At 37.6% G+C, this 27,766-nt stretch overlaps 2 protein-coding genes across 8 annotated transcripts in view; both read left to right on the top strand.

Annotated features, from left to right (window-relative positions):
* The window catches only part of C2CD3 (C2 domain containing 3 centriole elongation regulator), a 161,913-nt gene that overhangs the window by 27,530 nt on the left and 106,617 nt on the right, over positions 1-27,766 (top strand). For 5 of the 7 annotated variants that reach the window (XR_012474392.1, XM_074216852.1, XM_074216851.1 and 2 more), the window contains exons 6-10: positions 11,293-11,422; positions 11,512-11,664; positions 18,349-18,496; positions 22,399-22,553; positions 23,647-23,856. Coding sequence is in view for 6 of the 7 variants with exons in the window: in XM_074216852.1 (XP_074072953.1) it covers positions 11,293-11,422; positions 11,512-11,664; positions 18,349-18,496; positions 22,399-22,553; positions 23,647-23,856 (796 nt within the window). In the remaining variant the exon portion in view is untranslated. The other 2 variants (XM_074216853.1, XM_074216854.1) reach the window with 2 other exon arrangements.
* On the top strand, positions 5,852-9,844 carry LOC141508339 (stearoyl-CoA desaturase-like). Its single transcript, XM_074216860.1, is given in 2 exon segments — positions 5,852-5,954; positions 5,956-9,844. Coding segments are annotated over 2 exon segments (1,014 nt in total). The 5' UTR covers positions 5,852-5,922; the 3' UTR covers positions 6,938-9,844.

Below are 27,766 nucleotides of genomic sequence, written 5' to 3'. Positions count from 1 at the left end.
AAAAATTAAAAATACTAAATTTTGGGGGCAGCTAGGTGGTGCAGTGCACCAGCCCTGGAGTCAAGAGGACCTGAGTTCAAATGCAGCCTCAGACAATTAATAATTACCTATGTGATCTTGGGCAAATCACTTAACCCCATTGCCTTGCAAAAATAAATAAAAAAAATAGTAAGTTTTGGTCTGCATTCAGATTCCATAGTTTCTTCTCTGGATGTAAATGGTATTTTCCATCACAAATCCTTTAGAATTGTCTTTGATTATTGTACTACTGAGATGAACGAGTTCATTTTAGTTGATCATCACACAGTGTTGCTGTTAACATGTGTAAGATTCTGGTTCTGCTCACTTCACTCAGCATCAGTTCGTGTAAATCTTTCCAAGTTTTTTGAAATTTGACTACTTGTGATTTCTTACAGAACAATAGTATTCTATCACATTCACTTACTACAGTTTGTTTAGCCATTCCTCAATTGATGGACATCCCCTCAATATCCGGTTCTTTACCACTACAATAAGAACTCCCATAAATAATAAATATGAAACCTTTGCAAAGTAATTTGGTGAAGTGTGCTATACTAATAATGGTGGGGGGGAGGGGATCAACTTTTGGAGATAGCATTTGAGCTGTCTTGAAGAGAGCTCAGAATTCCAAAAGAGAGAGGGAAAAGGGAAAATACTTCTGACATAGGGAATAATGCTTATTCAGGGGTAGGATATACAGTATTCTATATGTGGTATAGTGTGAGCTGTAACAAGCATTGTAGAAGACATGGGTTGAAAAATGTGAAATTAGTTCAGGAAAGCAGGTTAGAGATAGATTGTAGAGGGCATCAAATAACAAGCATGAGAAAATTGAGGAGATTAGAACAGCAAGTGGTTATGGGAATTGACTGAGCCACAATGAATCCATCTTGTAACTCAATTCTGGGCCTATCTCAGTTCCCTTTTAGTTCAATTGTTAAGCACTGGGAGAAAACTTTATTGTGTTGTTTGACCCTGCATGACTGGGAAGCTAGACTACCTCTTTCTGATGCTTAGAGATAGTTATCCAAAGACCTAGATTATGCTCATTGTCCCAAACATTTCATCTAAAATTACTCTGAAGGGGTTATTTCAGAATTGACAGTTTAACATTCAAACTGATGAAGTTTCTCCACCAAATCATTTCAAAAGTTTGAGATTAGAATAATTTTTAAACTTTTTCTTAATGCTAAAAAAAAAGTAGAAGAGGAGGTTTAGTAGAAATTCTTGAACAGATTCCACCAGAAGAGTATCTACTATTCAATCAAATTCCTCATACCTATTATCTACAGATGTCCAAGTCATTCCCCTTCTTTTCTCAACAAGTTTAGCATCTGGCTTACTACTTTTCACTACTTACCTTCTTTCTAGGGGACTTTGATATACATATTGACTCTTCCTCGGACACCCTAACTACTCACTTCTTCAACCTACCTACTTTTCATGACCTACTCTTCTACCACCCCACCACCCCCACAAAAATGGTCATATCCTTAATTTTACTATCACCCACAAATGCACTTCATTTGCTAGATTATCATTCAGGTCCTGTGGCTCTCCATTTTATTTTGTGACCTTTTACAACATCTCTTAATTTTTGCCTTCTTTTCTCCTCCGATACTGTTATCATTCTGCTGCAGACCCTCATTTCTTCACACCTGCACTATTGCAGACTGCTTGACTCCCCAACTCCTCTAGGATTAAATACAAAATCCTCTGGCATTCAGTCTTTCATAATCTATTCACCAAGCAAGTCTTTTTGCTGCTCTGTAAAAAGAGAAAAGTAGGGGAGAGAGAATATAATAGAGAAAAATAGATAATAGCTAGAACCATGTATTTGAAAGGAATGGCTTTACCTATAAAATGTAGAAAAGGTAGTACGATGGATTAGAAAGCAAAATCCAATATTTACTTACAAGAAATATTCTTCATACAAAAATTCACATAAATTTAAGGGGGGAAACTGGGAATTTGAAATTTTTAAAAATCAGAAGTAAGAAATCTTGATTTTAGATAAGGTAACAGTAAATATTGATGTGGAGGTCAAAAGAGGAAAGCAGATTAACTACATTATGCTTTCAAGCCTATAATGAATTGATAGGAATACTTACTGTAGGGGTGGGTAGGCCGGGCAGTGGATAGAGCACCAGCCCTGGAGTCAGGAGTACAGGAGTACCTGGGTTCAAATCCGGTCGCAGACACTTAATAATTTCCTAGCTGTGTGGCCTTGGCCAAACCACTTAACCCCATTTGCCTTACAAAAACCTGAAAAAAAAAAAAGGAATACTTACTATAAATAATATAAATATTTATTTGCACAAAGCAGCATTATATCTATGATGGGCGAAATTGTTACAGTGAAAAATTGGCAACAAAACCAATTCACACAATGTTGCTATTCATGTGTGTAAGCTTCTGGTTTTGTTCGCTTCATTCAGCATCTCATTGGAGTCATCATCATATCACTTTCTGAACTATACAAGTTCAGTTAAGTACATTTTAGGAATTGAAACTTAAATGGAGACTAGATAATTTAATGCTAACAAATTAATGCATTAGTGAACCAGTTTTAGAAATGATAATTTCCAGGTCAAATATATAATACTTGGGATTTAGCCTAATTCTTAGAAAATAACTTTATAGTTTTAAACACTGGAAAGAAAAGATAAAACCCTAATTAAACACAAAATCAAATTTCTGAAAATTAAAGAAAATGTAAATTGAAAAGTACTTAAATCAATGAATAAAAGTAGGACCATTTTTAAAGAAACTAATAAAATATTTAACTAGCAATCTGACTATTAAAAAGAGGAAAATCAAATTTCCAATATAAAAAAGAACTCAATATATGTAAATAGAAAATAAATGATATCAAAAACATTTTAGCCAAGTATTTGCCCTAAATACTGTTAATTTGAATGAAACACAAGCATATTTAAAACAGCAATAAAAATACCCCAATTTAATAGGAACAAGAAATGGAAATTTTAAACAACTTAATTTCTGGAGGAAAACAAACAAAAAAGAACTATTTACAAAGGTAATTCAAAAGAAAAAAGACCCAGAACCAGTTGCTTTTCTAGGTGAAGTCTTACTAACATTCTTACATTTCTAATATTCAGTTCTATAAAGATTTAATTCCATCTTTACTATAAACATAGTCAGACCCACCCTACCCCCCAAAATTCTATTTTAGTATAGTGTAAATTGTTTAGAAAAACAGAGAAAGGCATTCTACCATATTCTTCCTATGAGCTCAATTTGGTCCTGATACATCACTAAATCAGAGGAAGCTAGCACCAGAAAGAAAACTGTAGACTTATAGGTCTCATGAATATTACTATAAAACTATTAAATAAAATTTTAACAAAGATGCTAAAACAACCTAGTGAAAAAATTAGACACTATGATCACGTTAGATTTAAACTAGTAATAAATAATTGGTTCACTATTAGGAAAATAATATAATAGTCCATATTAATGAAACAAAATAATAAAAATCACATAATTATATCAATTTTTACAAATAAATCTTTTGACAAAATAGGATGTACTTTTATGTATAAAATATTTAAAATAGGAATAAATGTTTAGTCCTTAATAAATCATAAGTTAAAAGCTAGTATTATCTTTAATAATGAAATGATAGAGGAGTTTCAATATAAGATCAGGGTAAAGCAATCATTTGAATTGTCATCACTATTATCTGATATACGTCTTGAAAGCCTACCTAGGATAAGTCAAGAAAAAGAAATTACTGGAATAAGCATAAGCAAAAAAGAAATATAATTCTTTTTTTTACAGATAATATAATTGTCTACTTAGAAAACCTTAGAGATTCAAATAAATGATCAATTAAAACAATAACCGGTAAAGTAGCAAGATATAAAGTGAACCTACTTTAATTTATTATTAAATACCAAATTCCATCAGGGGAAAGAGACAGATTCCAATCAGGCTAATTAAATAATGTATTAAATCCTCTATAGTCTACTCCTCTTGACTCATGTTAATAAAATCTTATTGCACAGTCAGAAAATATGAAAGGGGACAAATACAGAAAAATCTGAGAAGGCTTTTATGAACTGAAACTGATCAGCCTAGAGAACAATTTATTCATTGACCATAACTGTAGAACTCTGATCAATGTAAGGAATGACCACATCTCAAGACCAGTGATTATCCATATTTCCGATCTCTTGACCAGAGGCTCCTGAGGGAATGGACTGGCTTGAAATTTGGCCTGGAGTCAGGAAAAACTTAAGTTCAGCCTCATTCATTTACTAGCTAGGTGAGACTGGGCACTTAACCTCTGCTTTTTCCTCAATTGTAAAATGGGAATAATAATAATAATAATAATAAGACCTACTTCCTAAGATTATTGTGGGAATTATATTAGCTTACTTACATCAAGAAGGTAATATGGTACATGGTACAAAGTAGGTGCTTGATAAATGCTATTTCACTGGCCTTGATCGAAAAGCTATGGGCCAGGGGTGGCTAGATGGCGCAGTGGATAAAGCACCAGCCCTGAAGTCAGGAATACCTGGGTTCAAATCCGGTCTCAGACATTTAATAATTACCTAGCTGTGTGGCCTTGGGCAAGCCACTTAACCCCATTTGCCTTGCAAAAACCTAAAAAACAAAAAAACAAAGAAACTATAGGCCAGGGGCAACTGGGGGACACAATGGATAGAGCACTGGCACTGGAGTTAGACCTGAGTTCAAATCAAACACTTAAAATTGCCTAGCTGTGTGACCTTGCACAAAGTTATTTAACCCCATTGACTTAAATAAAAAAAATTTAAAAAGAAAAGAAAAGCTGCGGGCCAGAGGTTCAGAATGAGGGTTTTTTTCCTCCCACAACTAATATGGATATTTTTTTTGTTTGATTTGGGGTTTAGACAGTTTTTTGGAGGTAGGGGATGATGATGATGATGTTGATGGTGATGGTGATGATGATGATGCTCAGAAATAATAGTACAGAAGGAGACACAGGCAAACAGGACAGTTCTGAAATTCCTGTGTCAAATTTGTTTTATACTTTTTTTGTTTTGTTTTTTAGGTTTTTGCAAAGCAAATGGGGTTAAGTGGCTTGCCCAAGGCCACACAGCTAGGTAATTAGTAAGTGTCTGAGACCGGATTTGAATCCAGGTACTCCTGACTCCAGGGCTGGTGCTTTATCCACTGCGCCACCTAGCCACCCCTGTTTTATACTTTTTAAGAGTTGTTTAGGAGCAGCTAGGTGGCATAGTGGATAGAGCACCAGCCTTGGAGTCAGGAGTTCAAATCCCATCTCAGACACTTAATAATTACCTAGCTGTGTGACTTTGGGCACGCCACTTAACCCCCATTGCCTTGCAGTCAATCAATCAATAAATAAAGGAGTTGTTTTTATTATTGTTGGTAGAGCTGTGAACTGATTCAACCTTTCTGGAGAGTAATTTGGAATTATGCCTATAGGGCAATAAAAATATGCATATCCTTTGATCCAGCAAAACCACTACTGGGTCTATATGCTGAAGAGATCATGGGAAAAAAATAAAGACATCACTTGTACAAAAATATTCAGAGCAAATCTGTTTGTGGTAGCAAAGTATTGGAAATCTAGTGAATGTCCATCAATTGGGGAAATGGCTGAACAAATTATGGTATATGTATGTTGTGGAACACTATTCTATTAGAAACCGGAGGGGGGCCCAGTGGCTGTGGCGCCTTTAAAGCCTCGCGCCGGAGCAGAGCGGGCAGCCTGAGTCCAACAGCAGCAGCTCCCAGTGCCCGGGGACCCAGGCCCGGACCCCGCAGCCCCAAAGAGACCCCGCAGCCCTGAAGAGACCCCGCAGCCCCAAAGAGACCCCGCAGCCCTGAAGAGACCCCGAAGTCCCGGACCCCGCAGCCCCGATGCCGGCCCACTTGCTCCAGGAGGAGATTTCCCTCCTACACCATGACCACCACAACCACCATCACGGCCCCTTCCAGGGCCCTGCAGAACGGAGCCCCCAGAGGAGCTTCAAAAACCCTCATCCAGAAGGACAAAGAGGGAGTCAACTATGAGATGCGGGATGATATGTTTGATCCCACATACCGAGAGAAGGAAGGCCCCAAACCCAAGTTCGTATATGTCTGGAGGAACATCATCCTGATGGGCCTGCTTCACTTCGGAGCTCTGTATGGGCTGATCCTGTTGCCTTCCTCTCACATCTACACCCTGATGTCGGTATTTGGGTACTATCTGATCAGCACCCTAGGCATCACTGCTGTAGCTCATCATCTCTGGAGTCACAGAACCTACAAAGCACGCCTACCCCTCAGAATCTTTCTGACAATAGCTAACACCATGGCATTCCAGAATGACATTTTTGAGTGGGCCCGGGACCACCGAGTACATCATAAGTTCTCTGAGACGGATGCTGATCCCCATAATGCCTCACGGGGATTTTTCTTCTCCCACGTGGGTTGGCTGCTAGTGCGCAAACACCCAGATGTCATTGAGAAGGGCCGATTGCTTGACTTGTCTGATCTCAAAGCTGAGAAGCTGCTGATGTTCCAGAGGAGATACTACAAGTCCAGCATCCTCCTCATGTGCTTCATTTTCCCCACATTCGTCCCCTGGTACTTCTGGGGCGAGGATTTTGCTCACAGCCTGTTTGTTTCCACCTTCCTGCGGTATGCCGTCGTACTCAATGCCACCTGGCTAGTGAATAGCGCTGCTCATATGTATGGCAGCCGGCCCTATGATAAAAGCATCAACCCCCGAGAGAATATCCTGGTGGCACTTGGAGCTGCAGGTGAAGGTTTCCACAACTACCATCACACCTTCCCGTACGATTACTCTGCCAGTGTGTATCGCTGGCACATCAATTTCACCACGTTCTTCATCGACTGCATGTGTTTCCTGGGCTTGGCCTATGACTAAAAGAAAGTCTCCAAGGCTGCCATCCTTGCCAGATGTGCCAGAACTGGTGAAGGGAGAGCCAAGAGCAGCTGAGGCCTTCCTCCACACCTCCCCGCTCCCCCCCACCAAGCCAGCTGGGCAGAGGTCTAATGTTCTCTTTATTAACTACTGAATAATGCTACCAGATGCTAAAGATGGGTTTTTTTAACCCATTCCAATACAGTATTCCTTTACAATGCAAATGTATTGAAAGCCAACAACTCTGCCTTTGTGAATGCTGAGATGATCTTGCTTGTCTTCTCCCCTCTCTTTCCTTCCCCTGTTCTTATCACCTGTCCTTTTCTTCTATCCCCTCCCTACCTTCTCTATCTCCTAAGCAAGCACCTGGCTGCCTTGGGCTGGCTTGCTCTCTATAGCATCACTGTTGGAAAAGAGCCTTTTCCCCCTAGTGATTCTCTTCTCTTTGGACCTCCCTGACCCCTGAGGGTGAGTAGTAGACCTAGAGAGGAATCAAGGCTACTTTCTCAGCTCCTTCAGGCCCAGCCTCATTCCTACCAGATGGAGAGGAGGATCGTTCTTGGCTACTGTTTCCTCCTGGAAACCAAGGCTGGGGCGGGGAGGAAGTAGTGCACCTACTATGATTGGGGAGAGGGGTGTGAGAAAGGACATAGTTCTCTGCCAACCATCCTTCTGGCCCACTCTTCAACAAAGTGGCCTTGCTCTCTGTCCCAATGGCCCAAAGTTGGGAGTGACTGGGAAATCTGACTGGAGGGATGTTTCCATAAAGTTTGCGACAAGGCAATATATAGCACACCTAAGAAACCAAGGGGCAAGTCTTTGGTTCCGAATGTATTTGACTTAACCTGGAGAGATTGGGGGTAAAAGTTAAGGAAACAATAACTCAATGGAAAATGTAAAACAAACCAACCTCAACATCCTGACCCCCATCCCTCCATTCTGGAGTTTGAGGGCAAAAATGAATGTGATGACTCCTGCCCCCTCACTGCTGAGCAGGAACCCGAGAGGCTGGGGAAGGGATGCAGAGATCTAAGAGCTTGAGGAAGGCCCAAGACCCTTCCTCTCCCTGTAGAAAATGGCTACCAATTGTCATTGGGTCCATGGGGGTCCCTTCTGTAGCATACACACCTCATCCATCTTTTTCCCCCCTTCTTATAGCCCTTCAGAACCTTGAACTTGTCTAGGGGGCTAACCCTCCACTTCCCTTGCCTTGGCTTCACCTAGTCTCTGTAGCCTCTTCACTCTCCTGTCTCTGGACAGGCACTCTCCCTTGGCTAAACCTGCCTGGAGGCCAAGTAGCACCACTGGATCCAGCCCTCCCCCATTCTGTTGACCTGCATCGCCTCTTCCTTCCCTCACTGCCCCACTACCCTGCTGACTCAAGGCAGAGCTGGCAAACCTGCTGGGGAACATCCCAGGGTCAGGTGGAAACTCAGCTAATCCCCAACTAAATTCTAGTGTCAGCCCAGTGAGCCAGCCACTGGGGAGGGAGGAGGCTTTTTTTTTATTATTATCATTATTTTTATCCTCTCATCCTCAGCATGCTGGGTGTTCCATGTTAACTGTGCAAGCCAAGCCTAGAGCTTCTGACTGGTTTAGGGGAGAGACTTCCATTGGAGCTCTTCCTTCTCACCTGCCAGAGCTAGTGCAAAAGCTTAACCCTACCAGTTTCTTTGCCCAGCTGACTCCCATCACCCAGCCAGAAGGGGGGATAGGAAAGCAGCCCCCCTTCCCTTGCACTCCTTTGGCTTTACTGCTGTGTTACTGGGAATGCCAGCCCCATGCTTGGGGCAGGGATGAGAGATGGCAGCTTTCTGTCTGGGTCCTTGAGCATAAACAGGCCTGGATAGAAGGTGCAGGCTGGTCTAGAAACCCAGCCTTTGGAGCTGTTCATCCCATAGGAAAGAAATAGATAGAAATGTCCAGTTTAGTGTAGATCTGCCGGCCTGTGTGGGCCTACCTTTAAGAGAGGTTTGTTGGGTATTTTAATCCCACAGTACCTCACCAATAAGTATAATGAATATAGCTTGTCTCTTCTAACCATGTTCAATGGGGACCCATACTCTGACCCTGCTAAAGTCTTGGTTAGCATCTGCAGGGAAGCGAGCAGCACCAGAAGATGACAAAAGCTTAAAGCAAAGAAACCTATTTAAAAACAATTAAAAATGGACTCGGGTCTGACAGGACCTGAATTCCCATGATTCCTTGAGCTGCGCAGGCTAACAATATTTCTCTGGGTGCCTTCTGAGGGGTCTAATCAGTATTGAGGGTGAGTCTGCCTCCACTCCCCTCCTTGCTGCTCTCTGACCAGAGAGAGCAGCTGGTGGGAGAGCTGAGACCCAGACCCAGCAGGAGAATGGACAAATTAGTAAGACTACATTTCTGTGCTTTAGTTTTGGAGAAAAAAAAAATTGTTTTGTTTTTTTTCTTTTTTTTTCCTTTGGGGGTTTTCTTATAAGGGGCCCGCATAGCGGGTGGATATAATTTGAATGTATTTGATTTAGGTGTTTTTTTTTTTGTTTTTGTTTTTAGATTAAAAGATGGTTGCAGCATTTTAAAATAGAAATTTTCCCCTTGGTTTGCTTGTATCCTGAATGTTCTCTTTGAAAAAGTTCAGCTCACATACGCCAGAGCAAGAAATTGAAGGAAATAGGATGACTGTTACTATGGGGGTTTAGGTAGAGGGGCTCCCCTCCAAGCTCTGCCGCTGACTTGCTGTGTGACCCCTGGGCAAGTCACTTAACTCTTCTGTGCCTCAGTTTCCCTGTCTGTTAAAAATAGGGATAATAATACTGACCTACCTCACAAGGCAGTTGTGAGGCAGGACTAATGTCTGTAAAGCACCTTGGGATCCTTCAGTTGAGGGAGCTTCCTACAGGATGCCATGGACTTCTAGGAACCTGGCTCTGGGTAGAGATGGAGTGGCTGGGCTGAGCCTCTTGGGAAGGGGGTGGGTAGTGGGGGGAAGTGAAGCTGGAGAGCTCAGCAACTCAGTTGCTATGGAAACAAGCAGGATACCTTTTCCTAGGTTGGGAATTTTTTCCTTTTTTTTGGATCGTAGTATCTGTGACCTGCAAAGAATAATTTTGGAATAATTTCTATTAATATTGACTCTGAAGTCATTTACTGATCTTGAGATTGTGTTTGTTCATAATAAAATTGAAGTGAATCAAAAAAAAAAGAGAAACCCGGAGGGATGGTTTTAGAGAAGCCTTAAGGGGCAGCTAGGTGGCGCAGTGGATAAAACACCGGCCCTGGAGTCAAGAGTACCTGGGTTCAAATCCGGTCTCGGACACTTAATAAATACCTAGATGTGTGGCCTTGGGCAAGCCACTTAACCCCATTTGCCTTGTAAAACACCTAAAATAAAATAAAATAAAATAAAATAAAATAAAATAAAATAAAATAGAAAAGCCTTGAAAGACTTGCATGAACTGATGTTGAGTGAGATGAGCAGAACCAGAACAACATCCTAACAGCAACATGGAGGTGATGATCAACCTTAATGGGCTTGATCAATGTATATAGCATGGAAACAATGTAAAAATTATCAGACTTCCTTGTGTGGGAGGAGGGAAGGGGGGTGGGGGGAAATTGTAAAATTCAAAACCTTACAAAAATTGATAGGTAGAAACAACTATTATATATAATTGGAAAACAATATATAAAAAAGTTGTTTCTATTAAGAGATTCATGGTTTCATATACAATTATTTTCTCTTTGTTTGTATATAGAAATGACTGTCTGTTGATGTTATGTTTATAATTTAAGAATAGAACAGTTGAACTATGATAGGATGAAGAGACAAGGGATTCAAAGGTGGAGGAAAATGTAAAGTTGACTGATAAACTATAGTATCAAGATTTTGAATTCTTTTAAATCTGACTTCTAGTTTCATAATTTTAGAATTATAAGGGATCTCACATTGTCCTATCCCTTCATTTTACAAAGGAGGAAAATGAAACCCAGAAATTATTGTTCTGTAATTTTGCCCAAGATAATACAATAAACAACTGGCAGAAAACTTACTTAAACCCAGATCACTACTATATTAATACCCCCTTTATAGAACTGTGAGTGCATTCTTCTGCAAAATGTAATTTTCTCAGCAACCCTAAGATGCATAGTATGCAAGTTTTATTATCTCCGTGCTACAGATGAGGATACAGAGGCTCTGAGAAATTAGATGATTTGCTCATGCTTGTACAGCTAATAAATGTTTGAGGTGTTATTAGAACCCATTCATTTCCTATGTACTCTATCCACATCAGCTATTTTTGTGATACTTTTACTGCATGTACTGCAATTGTTATTTGATTTCTGGGTTCTTAATTTTTTATCTTTCTCTCTACCTTTAGCTCTTTTGGAGCAAGGAAATAAACTCCGCAATGCCATGGTGGTTTCAACAATGCAATCCTGTCCAGATACTAAAATGTTGATAGAAGTTCCTCCTTCTCCAAGAAAACAGCCTCTCAGATCATTAGCTCAGTAAGTTTCAGATAGAAGTATTGCCATCTGACCAACCCTCAATAATTGTCAATATGCTAATGTATGAAAAAATATTTTTTAAATCTCAGAGTCACATTGTCATCTAGGATTGGCCCTAAAAACCACGTGATTGCTGAGAACATGCACACAGTTAAAGATCCCCTCCTCCCTCCAGCTCAAAGTATCTTTCATGAATATGACCCTCAAGTTGATACCAAGGCAATACAACTACTTCTGGGCAGGTAAAAAACACAATTTTGTAACATCAAGTATTTTCAATTCAATACAAATAAACTTTTATCATGTAAGCTGATTATCAATGAGCATATTAATGAATATATTAATATCACACAAATAAGGATGTTACAAGGTAGCTTCCACTTTTTGAAGGTCTTCAGGACCCAATTCAAGCATCACCTTCTACTTGGAGCCTTTCTGTGTCCCTTATAGCTACTATTTTTCCCCCCCTTGGAAAACTGTATTTTAAATTTCATGGAGTTAAGGACCATTTCATTCTTGTCTGTGTGTTCTCAGCACTTAGCACAGTGTCTGGCACATATTATGTATTTAATTAATGCTTATAGATTGACTAATTCTTTTTTTTAGGTTTTTTTTATGCAATAGTTTTATTTAATTTTTAAAGTTAAACTTTATTTTTCAATCATTGAAAATAGCCCTTCTCTTCTCCCTAGCTCCTCACTGGAAAATTAAGAAATATATACCCATTACAACATATAAAATCAAACAAAATATATTTCTATTATAGGCGACAGCTTACAAAAAAATAAATAAAACTCAACATAAATATTTTAATCCACATTCTTATGTTCAATTCTTTGTCAGGAAGTAGGTAGCATGTTTCACCAGGAATCCTCTGTAATTGTGTTTAGTCATTCCATTGATTATATTTCCTAAATCTTTTAAATTTATTTGTCTTTATAATATTGTCTTCATTACATTGTATTCCTGGCTCTGATCATTTCTGTCTCTATGAATTCATATCCATTTTCCTAGGTTTCTCTAAAACCATCCTCTTCCTCATTCCTTACAGTACAATAGTATTGTATCACATTTATATCACACAACTTCTTTAACCATTCTCCAATTAATGGAATTCCCCTCAAATTTCCAATTCTTATTACCACAAAAAGAGCTGTTGCTATGAATAATTTTGTAAATAGGGATTCTGATTTCTTTAATGTATTTGGGGTAAAAAACCTACTGATACTGTCACTGGGTCAAAGGATATGTATAGTTTTTTGGGCTTAGTTCCTAATCGCCTTCAATAATGGCTTGACGGGGCGGCTAGGTGGTGCAGTGGATAAAGCAACCAGCCCTGGAGTCAGGAGTACCTGGGTTCAAATCCCGTCTCAGACACTTAATAATTACCTAGCTGTGTGGCCTTGGGCAAGCCACTTAACCCCATTTGCCTTGCAAAAACCTAAAAAAAAATAATGGCTTGACCATTCATAACTTCTCCAGTAGTGAATTAATATACCTGTTTTCCCACATCCTTCCAAAACTTGTCATTTTTCTTGGTGATTTAAAACATTTTTCATGACTATTGATAGCTTGGATTTCTTCCTTTAAAAACTGCCTGTTCAGGGCGGCTAGGTGGCGCAGTGGATAGAGCACTGGCCCTGGAGTCAGGAGTACCTGAGTTCAAATCCAGCCTCAGACACTTAATAATTACCTGTGTGGCAAACCACTTAACTCCATTTGCCTTGCAAAAACCCAAAAAACAAAAACAAAAAAAAAACAACCTGCCTGTTCATATCTTTTGACCATATATATCAATTGGAAAAGGATTCTTATTGTTTTAAATTTAAATTCATTGTCTCTATATCGTAGGAATAAGACTTTTAATGAATAAACTTATTGTAAGGATTTTCTCTCAGTAACCTATTTCTCTGGTAACTAATTTCATTGCTTGGACTTGTGCATATTTTTATGTAATCAGATTGTTTTTTGTGATCCTTGTTTGTTTAGTTTGATCATGAAGTCTTCCTCTGTTTATAACTCTGACAAGTGTTTTTTTCCATGCTTCTCTAAATTGCTTAGGATGTTACCCTTTGTGTCTAAAACATGTTACTAAATCAAGAAGCTTGCCTTAGAACAGTTTACAGTGTAAATACCTAGTTTCTGTCAGACTTTACAGTTTTTCCAACAGTTTTTTTTTGACCAGTCAATTTTTATTCTAGTAGCTGGGATCTTTAGGTTTATTAAATACTAGATTACGTTGCTCATTTGCTTCTGTATATTGCATTTCAAATCTCTTCCACTATCTGATCTATTTTTTAGCCAGTACCAAATTATTTTGATGATTACTATTTGGTAATGTAGTTTGAGATAATAATTACTTGGTAATGTAGTTTGGGTTCTGCTAGACTCCCCTCTCTTTTTTTTTATAATTTTCTTTTGAGTTTCTAAGTGTTTAGTTCCTTTAGATGAATTTTGTTATTACATTTCCCATTTCTCTAATGTAAACCATTTGTAGTTGAATTGGTTTGGCACTGAATTGGTAAATTAATTTATGTAATATCATTTTATTGTTTTGGCTTGGCCTACTCATGAGCCTACTCATGAGCAATTAATATTTTGCCAATTTTTCAAATCTGTAATAATGTTTATATAGTTTGTGTGTGTGTGTGTGTGTGTGTGTGTGTGTTATTATATTATCCTGTCTATGGTTAATTTAAGTGAAATTCTTTCTCTTTCCAGTAAGTCAGAGTTGCTGATGGCCTACATCCATTCATTTTATATGTCCTGTAATTTTACTGAACTTGGTAATTGTTTTAAATTTTTTTATTGACTGTAGGGTTCTAAACCATCATATCTATAAAAAGCAACAATTTTGTTTTTTCTTTACCTCTTCACTCATTTTTTTCTCTTGCCTTATTGCTCTAGCTAACCTTTCTAAATCTAGATTAAATAGTTATGATAATTTGCATGCTTGTTTTAAAGTCCTAATCTTAGAAGGGCCACTCGTTTATCCCCATTATAGATAATGCTGGCTCTTCATTTTAGAAAGATGCTGCTTATTATTATGGGGTATAGGAGTATTCAGAGAAGTCAAAGCTCTGGTGTGAGGCCAGCTGTGCCCCTTCAGTGAAGTTTTCTAGCTTTGGTGTCCAACTGATATATCCAATTCTCACAAGCTATATAGCATGTTCAGCGGTCACCAGTAAATCATTTTGGCACACAGGTTTAGCCAGTTTGACATAACTCTAGGCCCAACCCATCATTGAGTTAGCTTCTTGGAAACCAAAATCTTTGGGTTCCAGGGAAGTATGTTTGCAGACCTGAAAGGAAAAGACCAAGCTGACATTTAAACCATCTAGAATTAGGCTTGGACTCAACCTGGCTTTTCTAGAGCATTGTGGTTCCTCACTGATATGGGAGGGAAGTCACATTCAAAAGGCCAAGAACTCCCACAAGCATCCAGACCATGATTGTTTTCTTTTTTTTTTCAGCTAGGTAATTATTAAGTGTTTGAGACCAGATTTGAACCCAAGTACTCCTGATTCCAGGGCCAATGCTTTATCCACTACACCACCTAGCCATCCCCCATGATTGTTTTCTTATCAAACCAGACTATGTGGTGAGATGGTTCTGGGAAAGGCATTGAGAAGGCTACCTTTGCACAACATTCCCTCACTATAATAAACATAAGGTGCAAGTGATGCCAACATATATGTATTAATATGATCCTCTCTGATTACAATGGATGATTACTACTACCATCTCTCATCCCCCATTTCCAAGTTGTTGCCAAGGTCTGTTGATTTCACTTTTGAAACATCTCTTGAATACAGCTCTTCTCCTATGATACTGCCATCACCCTGCTGCAGGTCTCATCATCTTATATCCAACTATTCCAATAGTCTACTGATAGGTCTGCCTGCTCCAAGCCTCTCCCCAATCCACGCCATTCTCCATTTAGCTGTCAGAGTGATTTTCATAAAGCACAGGCTCAACCATGTTTCTCCCCATACTCAAAACTTCATTGACTCCCTATCACTTCCATTTTAAAATTCTTTCTTTGATGATCCTTTATTGAATGTAATGTTTTTGTTGTTATACTGTGGTTTATAAATGCTGTTTTTAACAATTCTCCTTTTCTGCATTTGTTTTTGAAGTTTTTTGTCCTAATATATTGTAAATTTTTTATAAATGTTCAGTTCTTAATTAAGAAATATATTAATTTCTATACCCTTTCAGTAATCTTCTAAGGTCTCTAATATCTAATTTTTCTAAAGTTTTATTCAGGTCCTTCACTTCTGTTTCATTTATTTTTAGTTAGATTTTGATTTCAATAAAAACTGAGGCCTCCAACTATTATAGTTTTAGTATTTCTCCCTATTAAGACATTTAACTTTTCTTTTTTTAAGTATTTGGAATCTGTGACATTTAGTTTATGTATGTTAAGTATTTATATCAATTCTACATCTCGATTACCTTTCAGCAAAATGTAATTTCTCTGTTTATCTCTTTTAATTAAGTCTATTTTGTTATTGCCTTGACTGTGATCATTATGATTGTTCCCCAGCAGTATACTCCATCAGCTTCAGCTGAAGCATAACAGATATTGTACCATCTCATTGTAATTTGCTATGTGAATCTTTGTGTTTCAAGTGTTTCTTGAAAACAACATAATTATTGGGTTATGTTTTCTCATCCATTCTATATCTTCCATTTTGTGAGTGAGTTCATCCTATGTACCTTCACAATTATAATTATTTGTTATATTATAATTTTAATTATCTTATACTTTTCCATCTTATACTTTCCCACTGCCTCTCTACAAAGAGGGTGGCCATCAACAATGATCTAGGTTTGTTATCTCCTATGCTCCCTTGCCCCTCTTTTCTTTCCCAGAACTCAAAAATAGAACCCTTATCTTGCTTGCTTTTTTAAAAAATTAAGATCTCTTTGATATTTACTCTCCTTAGTTTGTTTTTCTTTAAGACTAATCTCTCTGGGGGCAGCTAGGTGGTGTAGTGTATAGAGCACCAGCCCTGGAGTCAGGAAGACCTGAGTTCAAATGCAGCCTCAGACACTTAATAATTACCTAGCTATGTGACCTTGGGCAAGTCACTTAACCCCATCGCCTTGCAAAAAACAAAACCAAAAAAAAAGACTAATCTCTCCCTTAATCTACCATCCTTATTTCTCTTCCTTCTTCCTCCATCCCTTTCCTTAAGTTTCCTTGTTGAATAAAAGATAATTCAGTGTCAACTCTGTATGTGTGTGTGTGTGTGTCTGTCTGTCTGTCTGTCTTGTGTCTGAGCATATTCTTCCCTCGTTGAGTAGTTCAGATGGCAGTGAGGTTCATTATTATTCTCCCTCCTCTCCTGCTTTTATTGTCTTCTGCTTCCATACCCCAGTTACATGAAATAATTTTCCCTATCTTTCCTTTCCCATCTTACCTCAATGTATTCCTTTTCCATTCTTTTAAGATAATCAAAACAAAAAAATTACACCTAGACTGTCTATCGAATTAGACCCCCTCTAGAATCCCTAATGATGGGGTTTTGAAAGGACACATGTATCAACTTCCTATATTAGATTATACAAACTTCATGTTTATTTTGACCCTTATTATTGAGTATTCATGTTTAACTTTTGTGTGTTTCTCTTGACTTTTGTATTGGTATTTCAGGTCATTTGTACAGCTCTGTTTTTTTTTCATCAGTAACTCTTGGAAATCCTATATTTCATTAAAGATCCATTTTTTCCCTTGTAAAAGTATACTCAGATTTGCTGGGTATGTCATTCTTGGTTCTTAGAGGAAGTTGGTACAGTTGGTACAGTGATGGGGGCTAGACCTAAAGCTAGAAAGTCTTGAGTTCTAGTTCAGCCTCAGATATATGCTAGCTGTGTGATCCTGAATAAAGTACTAATCTCCTTAAGCCTCAATTTCCTCGACTGTGGGAGTAATAGTAATAACAACTACTTCCCAGGGTTGTTATGAGGATCATATGAGGTAATATTTATAAATATTTATAGAGCACTGAGTACAGTGTCTGATTCCACTTTCTTCCCTTCTTTCCTCCTTCTCTCTTGTCATTCTTCTTTATGGTGATAGTTATGAAATCATCTGTGATCCTGACTGACAGTATTTGAATTCTTTCTTTCTGACTTCTTGAACTATTTATTCTATGACCTGAAATCCTGCAATTTGACTTATTAAAGTTTTTCTTGTTTCCAAGAAATAGCATGAAAAGAAATTGAATTGAATCAGTCTGTCAATGACATCTGGGACACATCTGTTTTTCTCTTTTATCACATGCCAATTTTCTGATAGCATGGAGTTGTTTTGATTTTCATTTCTCTTTTAGTTAGGGATCTGAAACAATTTTTTTGAATATGAATAGTTTATAACTTTTTTGAGAATGGTTTATTCAAAAGTTTTCACCCCTTAACTACTGGGAAGTGGTTTGTGTAAGTTGTCTATATGTCTTGAACATTACTACCTTAGCAGATATTAATACACAAATGTTTTTCCACTGGACTACTTTTTTCCTTTAAGTTGAGACTTAAGAATTTTGACAGGCTGGGCAGCTAGGTAGATAGAGCACCAGCCCTGGAATCAGGAAGACCTGGGTTCAAACCTAGCCTCAGATACTTATATTAATAGCAGTTGTGTGACCTTGGGTAAGTCATTTAACCTCATTGCCTTGCCAAAAAAAAATTTTGACAGGCAAAATTACATTATGGGCAAGAGGAAAGGATGTAGAATCTGAAAACTTGATTCCAAAAATGCTAAATAGTTATGTTAAATAATGAGTTCTTTAGTTCTTGGTAAATATAAAATTCTGTTGGTGTATTTAATAATTAAATTATTAGTAGAAAAAAAGCCATTATTAAAAATAGAACTCAAGTCTTAAGGCATTTCTGTTTTCTTTTATTATTTTTCTCCACAGTGCTGACAAGTCCCCTAGTCATTACTGGGATGGCTTAGGTTCCCCTCCTGAATCCCTCTCACCTGGGAGTGATGTATACTGTAGCAGTGAGCTGAATGATCCTCAGTATGATCTAAGTCTTCTAGAGAGCTTGTTTTACATGACATCGGTAAGTTGATTGCCCTAGGGGAAGAACTCTTCCAAGAGATACCTCTCCATTTTGGATAGAACAACAATAACATCTGAGAGATGCATAAGTTCTAGTTCCAACTCTTGACCATGTGACCAATAGTCATTTGGCCATTATGTCTACCTGGAGAAATGGGTATTATGCTTTTATTTCAAAAGGTTATTGTGGAGACTGCAGTATTGGAGAATTGAATTGCTATTAATATTATACCCATAAATTCTCACTGCATTTGGGATGTATGCCTTATTTGCCATAGTGCTTTGTGGCTGGATTAGATGCTTAATATGAAATCATCAAATCATTCACTGTTCAGAAGCAGAAGATACACTTTAAATTATCTTCCTCATTTTATAAATGAGGAAACAGACCTATAATGGAGAACTTTCCCAAGCATCTTACCCAAGATGCTTAGTGACAGAATTTGGGTTCTCTTCTGCCTTCTGGTTCAGTTCTTAATTTCTTACAGTTCTTACATATTTTTTTCTTGAAAAGTAGATCAAATCAGGGCGGCTAGGTGGCGTAGTAGATAAGGCACCGGCCCTGGAGTCAGGAGTACCTGGGTTCAAATCCGGTCTCAGACACTTAATAATTACCTAGCTGTGTGGCCTTGGGCAAGCCACTTAACCCCGTTTGCCTTGCAAAAACCTTTAAAAAAAAAAAAGGTAGATCAAACCATAGGGTCTCTTTTGTTGAAGAAATTTCAAAATGTATAAATTAGTGCAGCAACTTGAGAAAGACACTTTGCAACAGGTCCGATAACAAGATGACCGTTGGAAATTACTTTCCACTACCATTTCCACAGTTTCCTTGTGTTTTCTGATCTATAATTAGGATATTTATTCAGTTTCCTAGTATAGATCTTGGTTTTAAAAAACAGTTCTACTAAAGTGGGATTATTGAGTTATTGGAAGATTTGTGTTTAAAGATAACTCTTTTACACACACTCTCTCTCTCTCTCTCTCTCTCTCTCTCTCTCTCTCTCTCTCTCTCTCTCTCTCTCTCTCTCTCTCTCTCTCTCTGGAAATCACCTTGTTGGAGATCCTCTAATTCATTCTACATCTGAACAGAAAATGCTTTCTGCCATCTCTAAAAAGTGTTCATCCTTTGGTCAGATATCTTTACTAATAAAGAGCTCAGTCTTTGACAACTCATTCCATTGTTGAACAGCTACCCCTTTTAGAATTTTTTAAGATGATATCTGATTCCTTGTAATTTCCACCCAGCGATCATATTTCAACTGTCTGAGACTAAGTAAGAAATGTAATCCTTCTTCCATATGGCATCTCCTCAGATACTGGAAAACAAGCTTCATATTCTACAGACTAATTATCTTGAGTTCTATCAACTGTCCTTTATATGACAGACAGGTAAAGAGTTTACACTGTCTTCTGGATATAATACTCCAGCTTATCAAAATCTCTATTAAAACTTCCTAAAATTCCTCTTGATTTTATATAACTCCTTTGCTGAGATGCTTGTGTGCTTAGACAATGATGTTGAGGACATTCAAAAATTGAGTAAAATTTATACTATGTGGCTTCTGACATCCCTTCCACAGTTAAATTCTATGATTTCATGTGTGCAGCTTCATGTTTACCTTCGGGATGAAATATTTGAGCCTTTGATCTAAACTTGAGTTTTGATTCCTTTTCTTATTATATCATAAAACATAAGTACTTAAAGGAACATAGAGATTATCTATCAAAACCCCTAGCTTTTTCTGTTTTGTTATCTGAGTGATTCTGAAGTCGTAGAAGACAAAAACTTAACCATAACACCTAGAAGGGATGAAATGACTTTTCTTTCTGGTTTGGTAAAGGGAGAAGTGACACATGCCTGATTGCTGGCAAGAGAATATAGTTGTATTTGGGGGTATTAAAGAGACCAATTTGATTGAAGCAGTTACTTCAGTCAGAGAAGAAATACAGTAAGGCAGATTGAGACTGGATTGTGGAGCCTGGTGTGGTGAAAGAGCCCTGGACTTGTAGTCAAGACCCAGCCATTGATTAGCTCTGAAATTTGAGGCAATTTACTTCACGAAACTCTCTTAACTTTTGTTCCCTTATCTGAAAAATGGGAACAATAATTCCTGCATTACTCTGCAAGTTTTAGGACAAGTGTTTTGGAAATATTCACATTCTAAAAGAATATGAATCTTTTTATGTTTGGGAGCAATGTTATCAAAAAATTAATCTGGTAGCTTTTCTTCTTCCTCTGATCCCTCATCATGACATAGTAGAGTCTTGATAACTATCTAATGTAGTAGTATAAGCTTTGGTAGGTTCTCCTTATCTGTGGCCTGGTAGGGGAAACTAAGATGATTTTATCAAGGTATGGATTTTTTCAGCCTTAGCAGATCATGAAACTGTTATATTATTTATGTGGATGTTTAGTAGGGTGAATACCCACAATGCACTAATTCTTGAAATATTAAAAATATTTGGTTGCAGTATGTATAGCAGAGTGCATTTCAGAATTATAAGATTGATAGAGTTAGAAGGGACTTTAAGGATCATGTGACCCAACCTTTTCCATCTCACAGGTGAGATAACTAAAGGTATAGAGTAGGAGTGAAGTGACTTACTTAAGTTCATTCAGCTTTAAAGTAGGGCAATTTCAAATTAAACCTTAGTCTCCTAATGCTCAGTCCAGGGCCCTTTGTACTCTTGTCAGCCTGCTGATTGTGGAAACCAGAAGCTGGCTATTTTGAGATAACAAGGACTTGAATGAGAATGCGGGTAATGAAGATGAAAGGGAATAGTTCTTGCTGCATGGTATAGGGCTACGAACAAAGTACATGTTGGGGAAGCAAAAAAGATAGAATTTGGAAGGTGAGTATTAATGCATGTTCATTGTTTGACAGCCATGTGTTGAATACCTACTATATGCAGAGCTCGTTCTTAGGTACTGGGGAGGTAGAAAACTTATATAAGGCAAAATTGCTTCTTGGACAAAATTTTAAGTTTAGTATAGGTGTTCTTAACTTTAAGTTTACTGCTCCTTGGGTAAATTTCAGAGGGTACATGAACTTGGAAGAGATAAAAATTACATCTTTTTCATTGTAATTGATTTCCATTTGTAATCCTATATATTTTGCTTTATAAATTTAAAAATGTTACATTGAGAAGGCTATGCATAAGCTTCCCCAGACTGTCAAAGGGGAACATGACACAAAACAGTTTAAAGAACCCCTGTTTATAGTAGGAACAAACAAAAATAACTTATATACATTATATGATTAATGTGTCAGATATAAAACAATGCCAAGTGTGGTCTGAAGGTAAAGATCCATAATGACTGAGGAGATAAAGTAGTGCTTTCTCTAGGAGGTGTCTTTTCCTTTGGATTTCAGAGGATGAGGAGAAAAAGTCTTCCAGGAATAGGGAATAGCATGACTAAGGTAAGGAATATGTCAAGGAGCAGATGTCAGTAATGCATTTTACAAATAAGGAAGTAACCTCAGAAGTGCAATTAGCTTGGTGCCACACACAGTTGGTCATTGTTGGAGCAGAGATTTGTATTCAGCTATCCTAATTCCAGGTCCATAATTTCTTTCACCCAGGTACTGTGAGAACAGCACTTATGACAGTGAAATGGTGTGCCCCAAGTGAAAATCTGTTTTTAATGGAGCTGTCTGTTTTGGAAATTTATTTGTATGAATGGAGACACTAAAATATAATCTGAGGACTGATTCAAATAGCAAGAAACAATATGCAACAGAAATCCCGTGGGTTGTTGAGATCTCTTTTTTTTTTTTTGCTTTACTAAAATATCCATCCCATGAAAAATTTAACAGTCTCGGGGGAAATTATGTTGTTGGCCTCAGATTGGTTAATTTCTCATGTTCCTTTTTTATTTTATTTTCTAATATTCATTTGAAGAAAGCTGATTCCAGTGTGAGTGAAGTTCACAGTGAAGATGATGACAAAATACCACCTGAGAAAATAGTACAATCAAGAAATGTTGTTCAACATTCCAAAGCAGCAAATTTGGGTCATCAGAGTCAAAAGAAGGCAGCAGTGGGGGAAAAACTCAAGTGAGCCTCTTTGTGAAGGTTTATTTGATAACTGAGTTGAAATCTGTATAACATTAGGGTTGTTGTTAGGATCAAGTGAGATAACATGTAAAATGCTTTGCATAGCTTAAAGTGCCATATAAATACTAGCTAGCTGCTGCAGAATTGAAAGAAGAGCCTCTTTACATGTAGATCTTTGTAGTTAAAAGACAGCTTAATGAAGTGGAAGTTCAGGATTTTGAATTTGGAGCCCTTAATCCAAATCCCATCTCATTTATTAAGCATGAGAGGAAAGTACAACCCTCAGAGAACACAGATACTATGTAAAGAAACAAAGAAATAACTGTAATATAAACTATTAAAAATTCACAACATTAAAATAAAATGGCCTTGAGATGTGAAGGAAAAAGTTATTACCAATCAGAGAAGTTAGTCTTAATTTTTATACTACTCATCCCACAGGGTTTTGAAGAAAGTCTTTTGTAGAGTGCTTTAAGTTTCAGGCTGACATGGTTCATTGGATAAGAGACATGATATCAGAGGCCATCCTCTGGGTCTAGAGTCAGTGAAATAGTTTCACACCACAATGCCTCATGTAAAATTCTATAAAACGTTAAGTTATTGCCATTATTAAGGTTTTGTGAAAGGTTTTCTTCTCTAGTCCTTTTTATTATGCTAAAACAAAAAGTGGGGTTTTCTGTCTTATTTGGATAGGAAGAACTCAATTCTGTAATAGCACTAGTAAAGGACTAGTTTATTCACCTATGTGGGAAGTCAGCTAAGGGAGTAAAGGTCATTAGAGTTTAAGCAGTAATTCAAGTCACTATTGGCCTTCCAATTTGTCTGGTAATTAACTAAATGCTTTTTAGAGAGAGGTTTACCAAGTGTGTACTGGTTTTGGTAACGTCAGTGCTTTAAAAGATCCATGATTTCATCAATACTCTTCACTAATGTAGCTCACAGCATCTCTTCGCATTAGTTGACACTCTTGCTGAGTTGCTGTGGATAAAAACATTATCTATTAACCTCTAAATAAATTTTCATCTATTTTTTGCATATTTTACTCAGAGTACAGTAGTTACAATAATAACTCAATTCTCTGATGTCTTTTCAGAAGTTCTGCTGTACCACCAACATGCACAAAGAGTTCCAGGAAAACTGAAGTAACCACACTTAATTTAGATAGACTGGCCTTGTTAGGTCGAATACGCTCCGCCAGAGTGATTGTTGAAGCGCTGGGTGTACCCCCAGAGAGTCCCCTGGTAACCCCAGGCAAAACAAGCATACCTGCCAGACCACCCAGATCAAGCTCAGCCAGAAAACGGTATGCTTGGATTCTTCTGTCTTCCCTCCTCTACCTCTTTCCCTTCTCCTTCCTTTGACTGAAGCTAAAAATTTCTAAGGACATCTGTACTTTGCCATAATATGAATAAGGAAGCAGAAAGAGAGGGCAATACCAACCTAGAAGATGGTGCTAAAGTACTTGGTGATTTGCTAAAATTGATACTTATTCAACACATATTTATTAAAGGTCTTATTTGTATAGGAAGGGAGATAAGACAAAGAATTGGTACATGCCATTTGGGAATTTGTTTAACTTTGTAAGACATAGTCACTAGTGAACTACCATTAAAAATAGAAGATAGATGTCTAAGAAAAGTACAAGATGCGTTAAGAGCTCCAAGCTAGGAAAGATTAACTCAGACTTGGTAGATATTGGAATGGAGAAGTAGCATTTAAACTGGATTTTGAAAAATAGTCTTTTAGTAGGCTAACATAAGAGACAGGTGAGCAAGGCATTTTAGGTATTGGAATAGTAGTAGCAATTGGGCGGCTAGGTGGCATAGTGGATAAAGCACCGGCCCTGGAGTCAGGAGTACCTGGGTTCAAATCCGGTCTCGGACACTTAATAATTACCTAGCTGTGTGGCCTTGGGCAAGCCACTTAACCCCGTTTGCCTTACAAAAAACCTTAAAAAAAAAGTAGTAGTATTAGCAAAGGTGTGAAAGTGAGAAAAGTGCATGATATTCCATAATACAGTGAGAATTTCTCTTTGATGACTAAACTGAAACCCCAAGTTTCTTAACCAGTTCTGAAGCATCTTGAATGCCAGATAGATGAAATATTTTGGACTTTGTCTTGGAGCCAGTAAGGAACGACTAAAGAATTTGGGGCAGGCTATCAATGATATAATTAGAAAATTATGTGGATATGACATACTGCTTTTGAAAGGTTGCCATGCCAACATATTTGTTACTCATTTAGTTCTGGGTCTTGTATTTAAACTAACAGACCTTGAAATAAAATAAAATAAAGAGTTAGAACTAAGAACTAATTTTCATTCGCTTAATATTTATTCAGCACCTATTATATGGAAAGCATTGTGCTAAAGTCTGAAAATTTTGTTATTGTTGTTCAGTCATGTCCAACTCTACATGACCCCATTTAGGGTTTTCCTGGCTAAGATACTGAAGTGGTTTACCATTTCCTTCTCCAGCTCATTTGACAGGTGAGAAAACTAAGGGCAACAGGGTTAAATGACTTGCCCAAGGTCACACAGCAAAGTCTGAGACTGGATTCGGCTTAGCATACTATCCACTGTACCACCTAGCCTTGAAATCTGAGGACAGAAAGAGAGAAATAATAGTTCAGCCTCAAGGACCTTGCAGTATAATATGGGAGAAAAGATGTGTTCACAAATATAACACAAGGAAAAATGTGATAGAAGGAAGCAAGTTGTGGATTTTATTCTCACTGGAAATCTTCATGCTGAGATTAGATGACAACCACTTAGGTATATAGGAACATTTTTTTTGTGGATTACATGAAATATCTCTGTAGGGACATATCACTTTCAGTGGAGAAGATTCATGAAGCCTTCATTAACAAGATTGAAAGAAAGATTTGGTTTCAAGGAATTGATCACTTAATCTAGATTATCTCCTAAAGCCTACCCTGGTTTTCAGAGTTCTTGAAATTCTTATGGGTATTATGACTTTATTAATATTAGTTTAAAGCCTTCTTTCATCTTATACTTAAATGAAAAATAATCTTTCCTATCTTCAGTAGTACCCTGTGTTGTATTATAATTTTGCATACATGCCTTATCTCGTCTTTTAGACTGAATCCCATGAGAATGAGGAGCCTCTCTTCTGCATCTCTATATTTCCCCCTACCACATAGCACAGTGCTCTGCCTATGATAAATGTCTGTTGAATTATTTGGGGGAATGATGTAAAAAGATATGCAACACTTTTTACATGCTTCTACTAGATGGTAGATCAGGTCTCCTCTGCTCTGAGGACTCTTTTAGTTTTGGGATTCTCTAGGTCTCTGATTCTACATCTTAATATACTTAGTGTGTGCCAGGCTAAGCACAAGGGATATTCAGAGTGGCAAAACATAGTCCCTGTTTCCAAGGAGTTCACAGTTAAATGAATGAGAATCTGCAAACAACTGTGTCCAAACATGGCACATACAGAATAAAATGGAAATCATCTCAGAGGGAAGGCACTAAGAAGGACAACTGAAAAAGGCTGCTTGCAGAAGTTGGAACCTGAGCTGGGACTTGGAGGAGGCAGAGATAAGAGACAGAACATTCCAGACCTGGGAACAGCTAGTGAAAGTACCCAAAGTCAGAAATCATGTCATCTGCAAGAAAGAAAAGGAACAGACTTATAAGAAGTCTGGGGAAAGGACAAGTTCCAAAGGACTCTAAGAGGTGAAGGATTTTTTGTTTGATTCTGGAGAATATAGGCAGCTATTCCTGTTTATTGAATAGGGCAGGGCTGTCTAAAATGTGACCCACAGGCCACATGTGAACCTGCAATGCAATTTTATGCGATCTGCCTATGGGTTTACTAAATGTTTTAGTAAACGAAGCCAGGTTACCACAGAGTTCTCACTAAAATGTCAAATCAAAATATATTGGCTGTTGTTTCAATAAAAACTTTTAAAAGTAAGGTTGTAAAGCCCTGGAACAGGGGAGTGATGTAGTCAGATCTGTACTTTAGCAACTGAGTGAAGGAAGTATTGGAATGGAAAGAGATTTGAGACAGGGAAGCCAATTATTGCAATAGTCTAGGCATGAAGTGATGAGAGATTTCATTAGATGGTTGCTGTGCCTGAGGAGAGAAGGGGGAATAATATCTGAAAGCAGTTTGTAAATGTAGAAGCAACAATTTGATAATGGATTGGATATATGAGGTGAGTGCAAATGAGAAATGAGAGGTAGATTTGGGAGGAACATTAATAGGCTTAGTTTTGGAAAATACTGTGGACTTGAAACTTGCTAAGAAATTTTTTCCCATTTCTATCTTAGAAAAATCTGAGTGTGGTTTTAGTTTCAGATAAAGAATTTTTATTATCCAAACTGATTTGCATCTCGATGGGTGAGCCTTTGAATTTGTTCTTCAGTTATAAATATTACACATGTGATATTATATATAGTTAATAAATTGGATCCAGGATTGAATTGGAAGAAGAGAACTATCTGAATTACCTTTAGGAAACTGCATAGCAATTGGAGTGATCCCAGACTCACACAAAAACTCATCTCCTTACATAAAAAGTCATCATTTTTAATGCCACCATCTTCTTATGAAGCTATATGACTATAAATCTGGAAACACCTTAATCTTCAAAGAATTAAAATAGCAAATGAATCCAAAGGATGCTATAGATATTACCACTGGTGACTTTTACATTAAAATAGCATGAACGTAGAGCATATATATGATCAAAAATGGTGATATTGCTGATCATATTGCAGAAGGGAGAGATAATGGCACAAGTACTGCACAGAGTTCAGTCGATTGATCAACAAGGTTTTATTATGTGCTCAATATGTGCCAGACACTTGTTCTAGGTGTTAGAAATTTAAGTACAAAGAATCAGCAATCTCTACTGTCAGTGAACCTGTTTTCTAATGGGAGAGCCAAACAGTACCTACAAAAATACATATGGTAGAAATATAAGGTAAATAAATATATACAGAGTAGCAAAGAAGGACACTTGCAGTAGGAGGGAAATCAGGAAAGGCTTTGTATAGAAGATAATACCTAAGGAAGAGAGGGACTCTTAGGGAGAGTAAGAAAGGAACACATTTTGTCATCCAGGACAACTAATGCAGTTGCATAGGAGCAAAAATGAAATGCTTTGTGTGAGGAATAGAGAGAAAGCCCTTTTGACTGGATTGCAGAATATAGTAGGGACAGTAATGGCCAAATTGGGGT

The sequence above is a fragment of the Macrotis lagotis genome, chromosome 1, assembly GCF_037893015.1.
Source record: "Macrotis lagotis isolate mMagLag1 chromosome 1, bilby.v1.9.chrom.fasta, whole genome shotgun sequence".
NCBI lineage: Eukaryota > Metazoa > Chordata > Mammalia > Peramelemorphia > Peramelidae > Macrotis > Macrotis lagotis.
The sequence above is the reverse complement of the archived record's forward strand: the minus strand, read 5'-3'. Positions and strand labels throughout refer to the sequence as shown.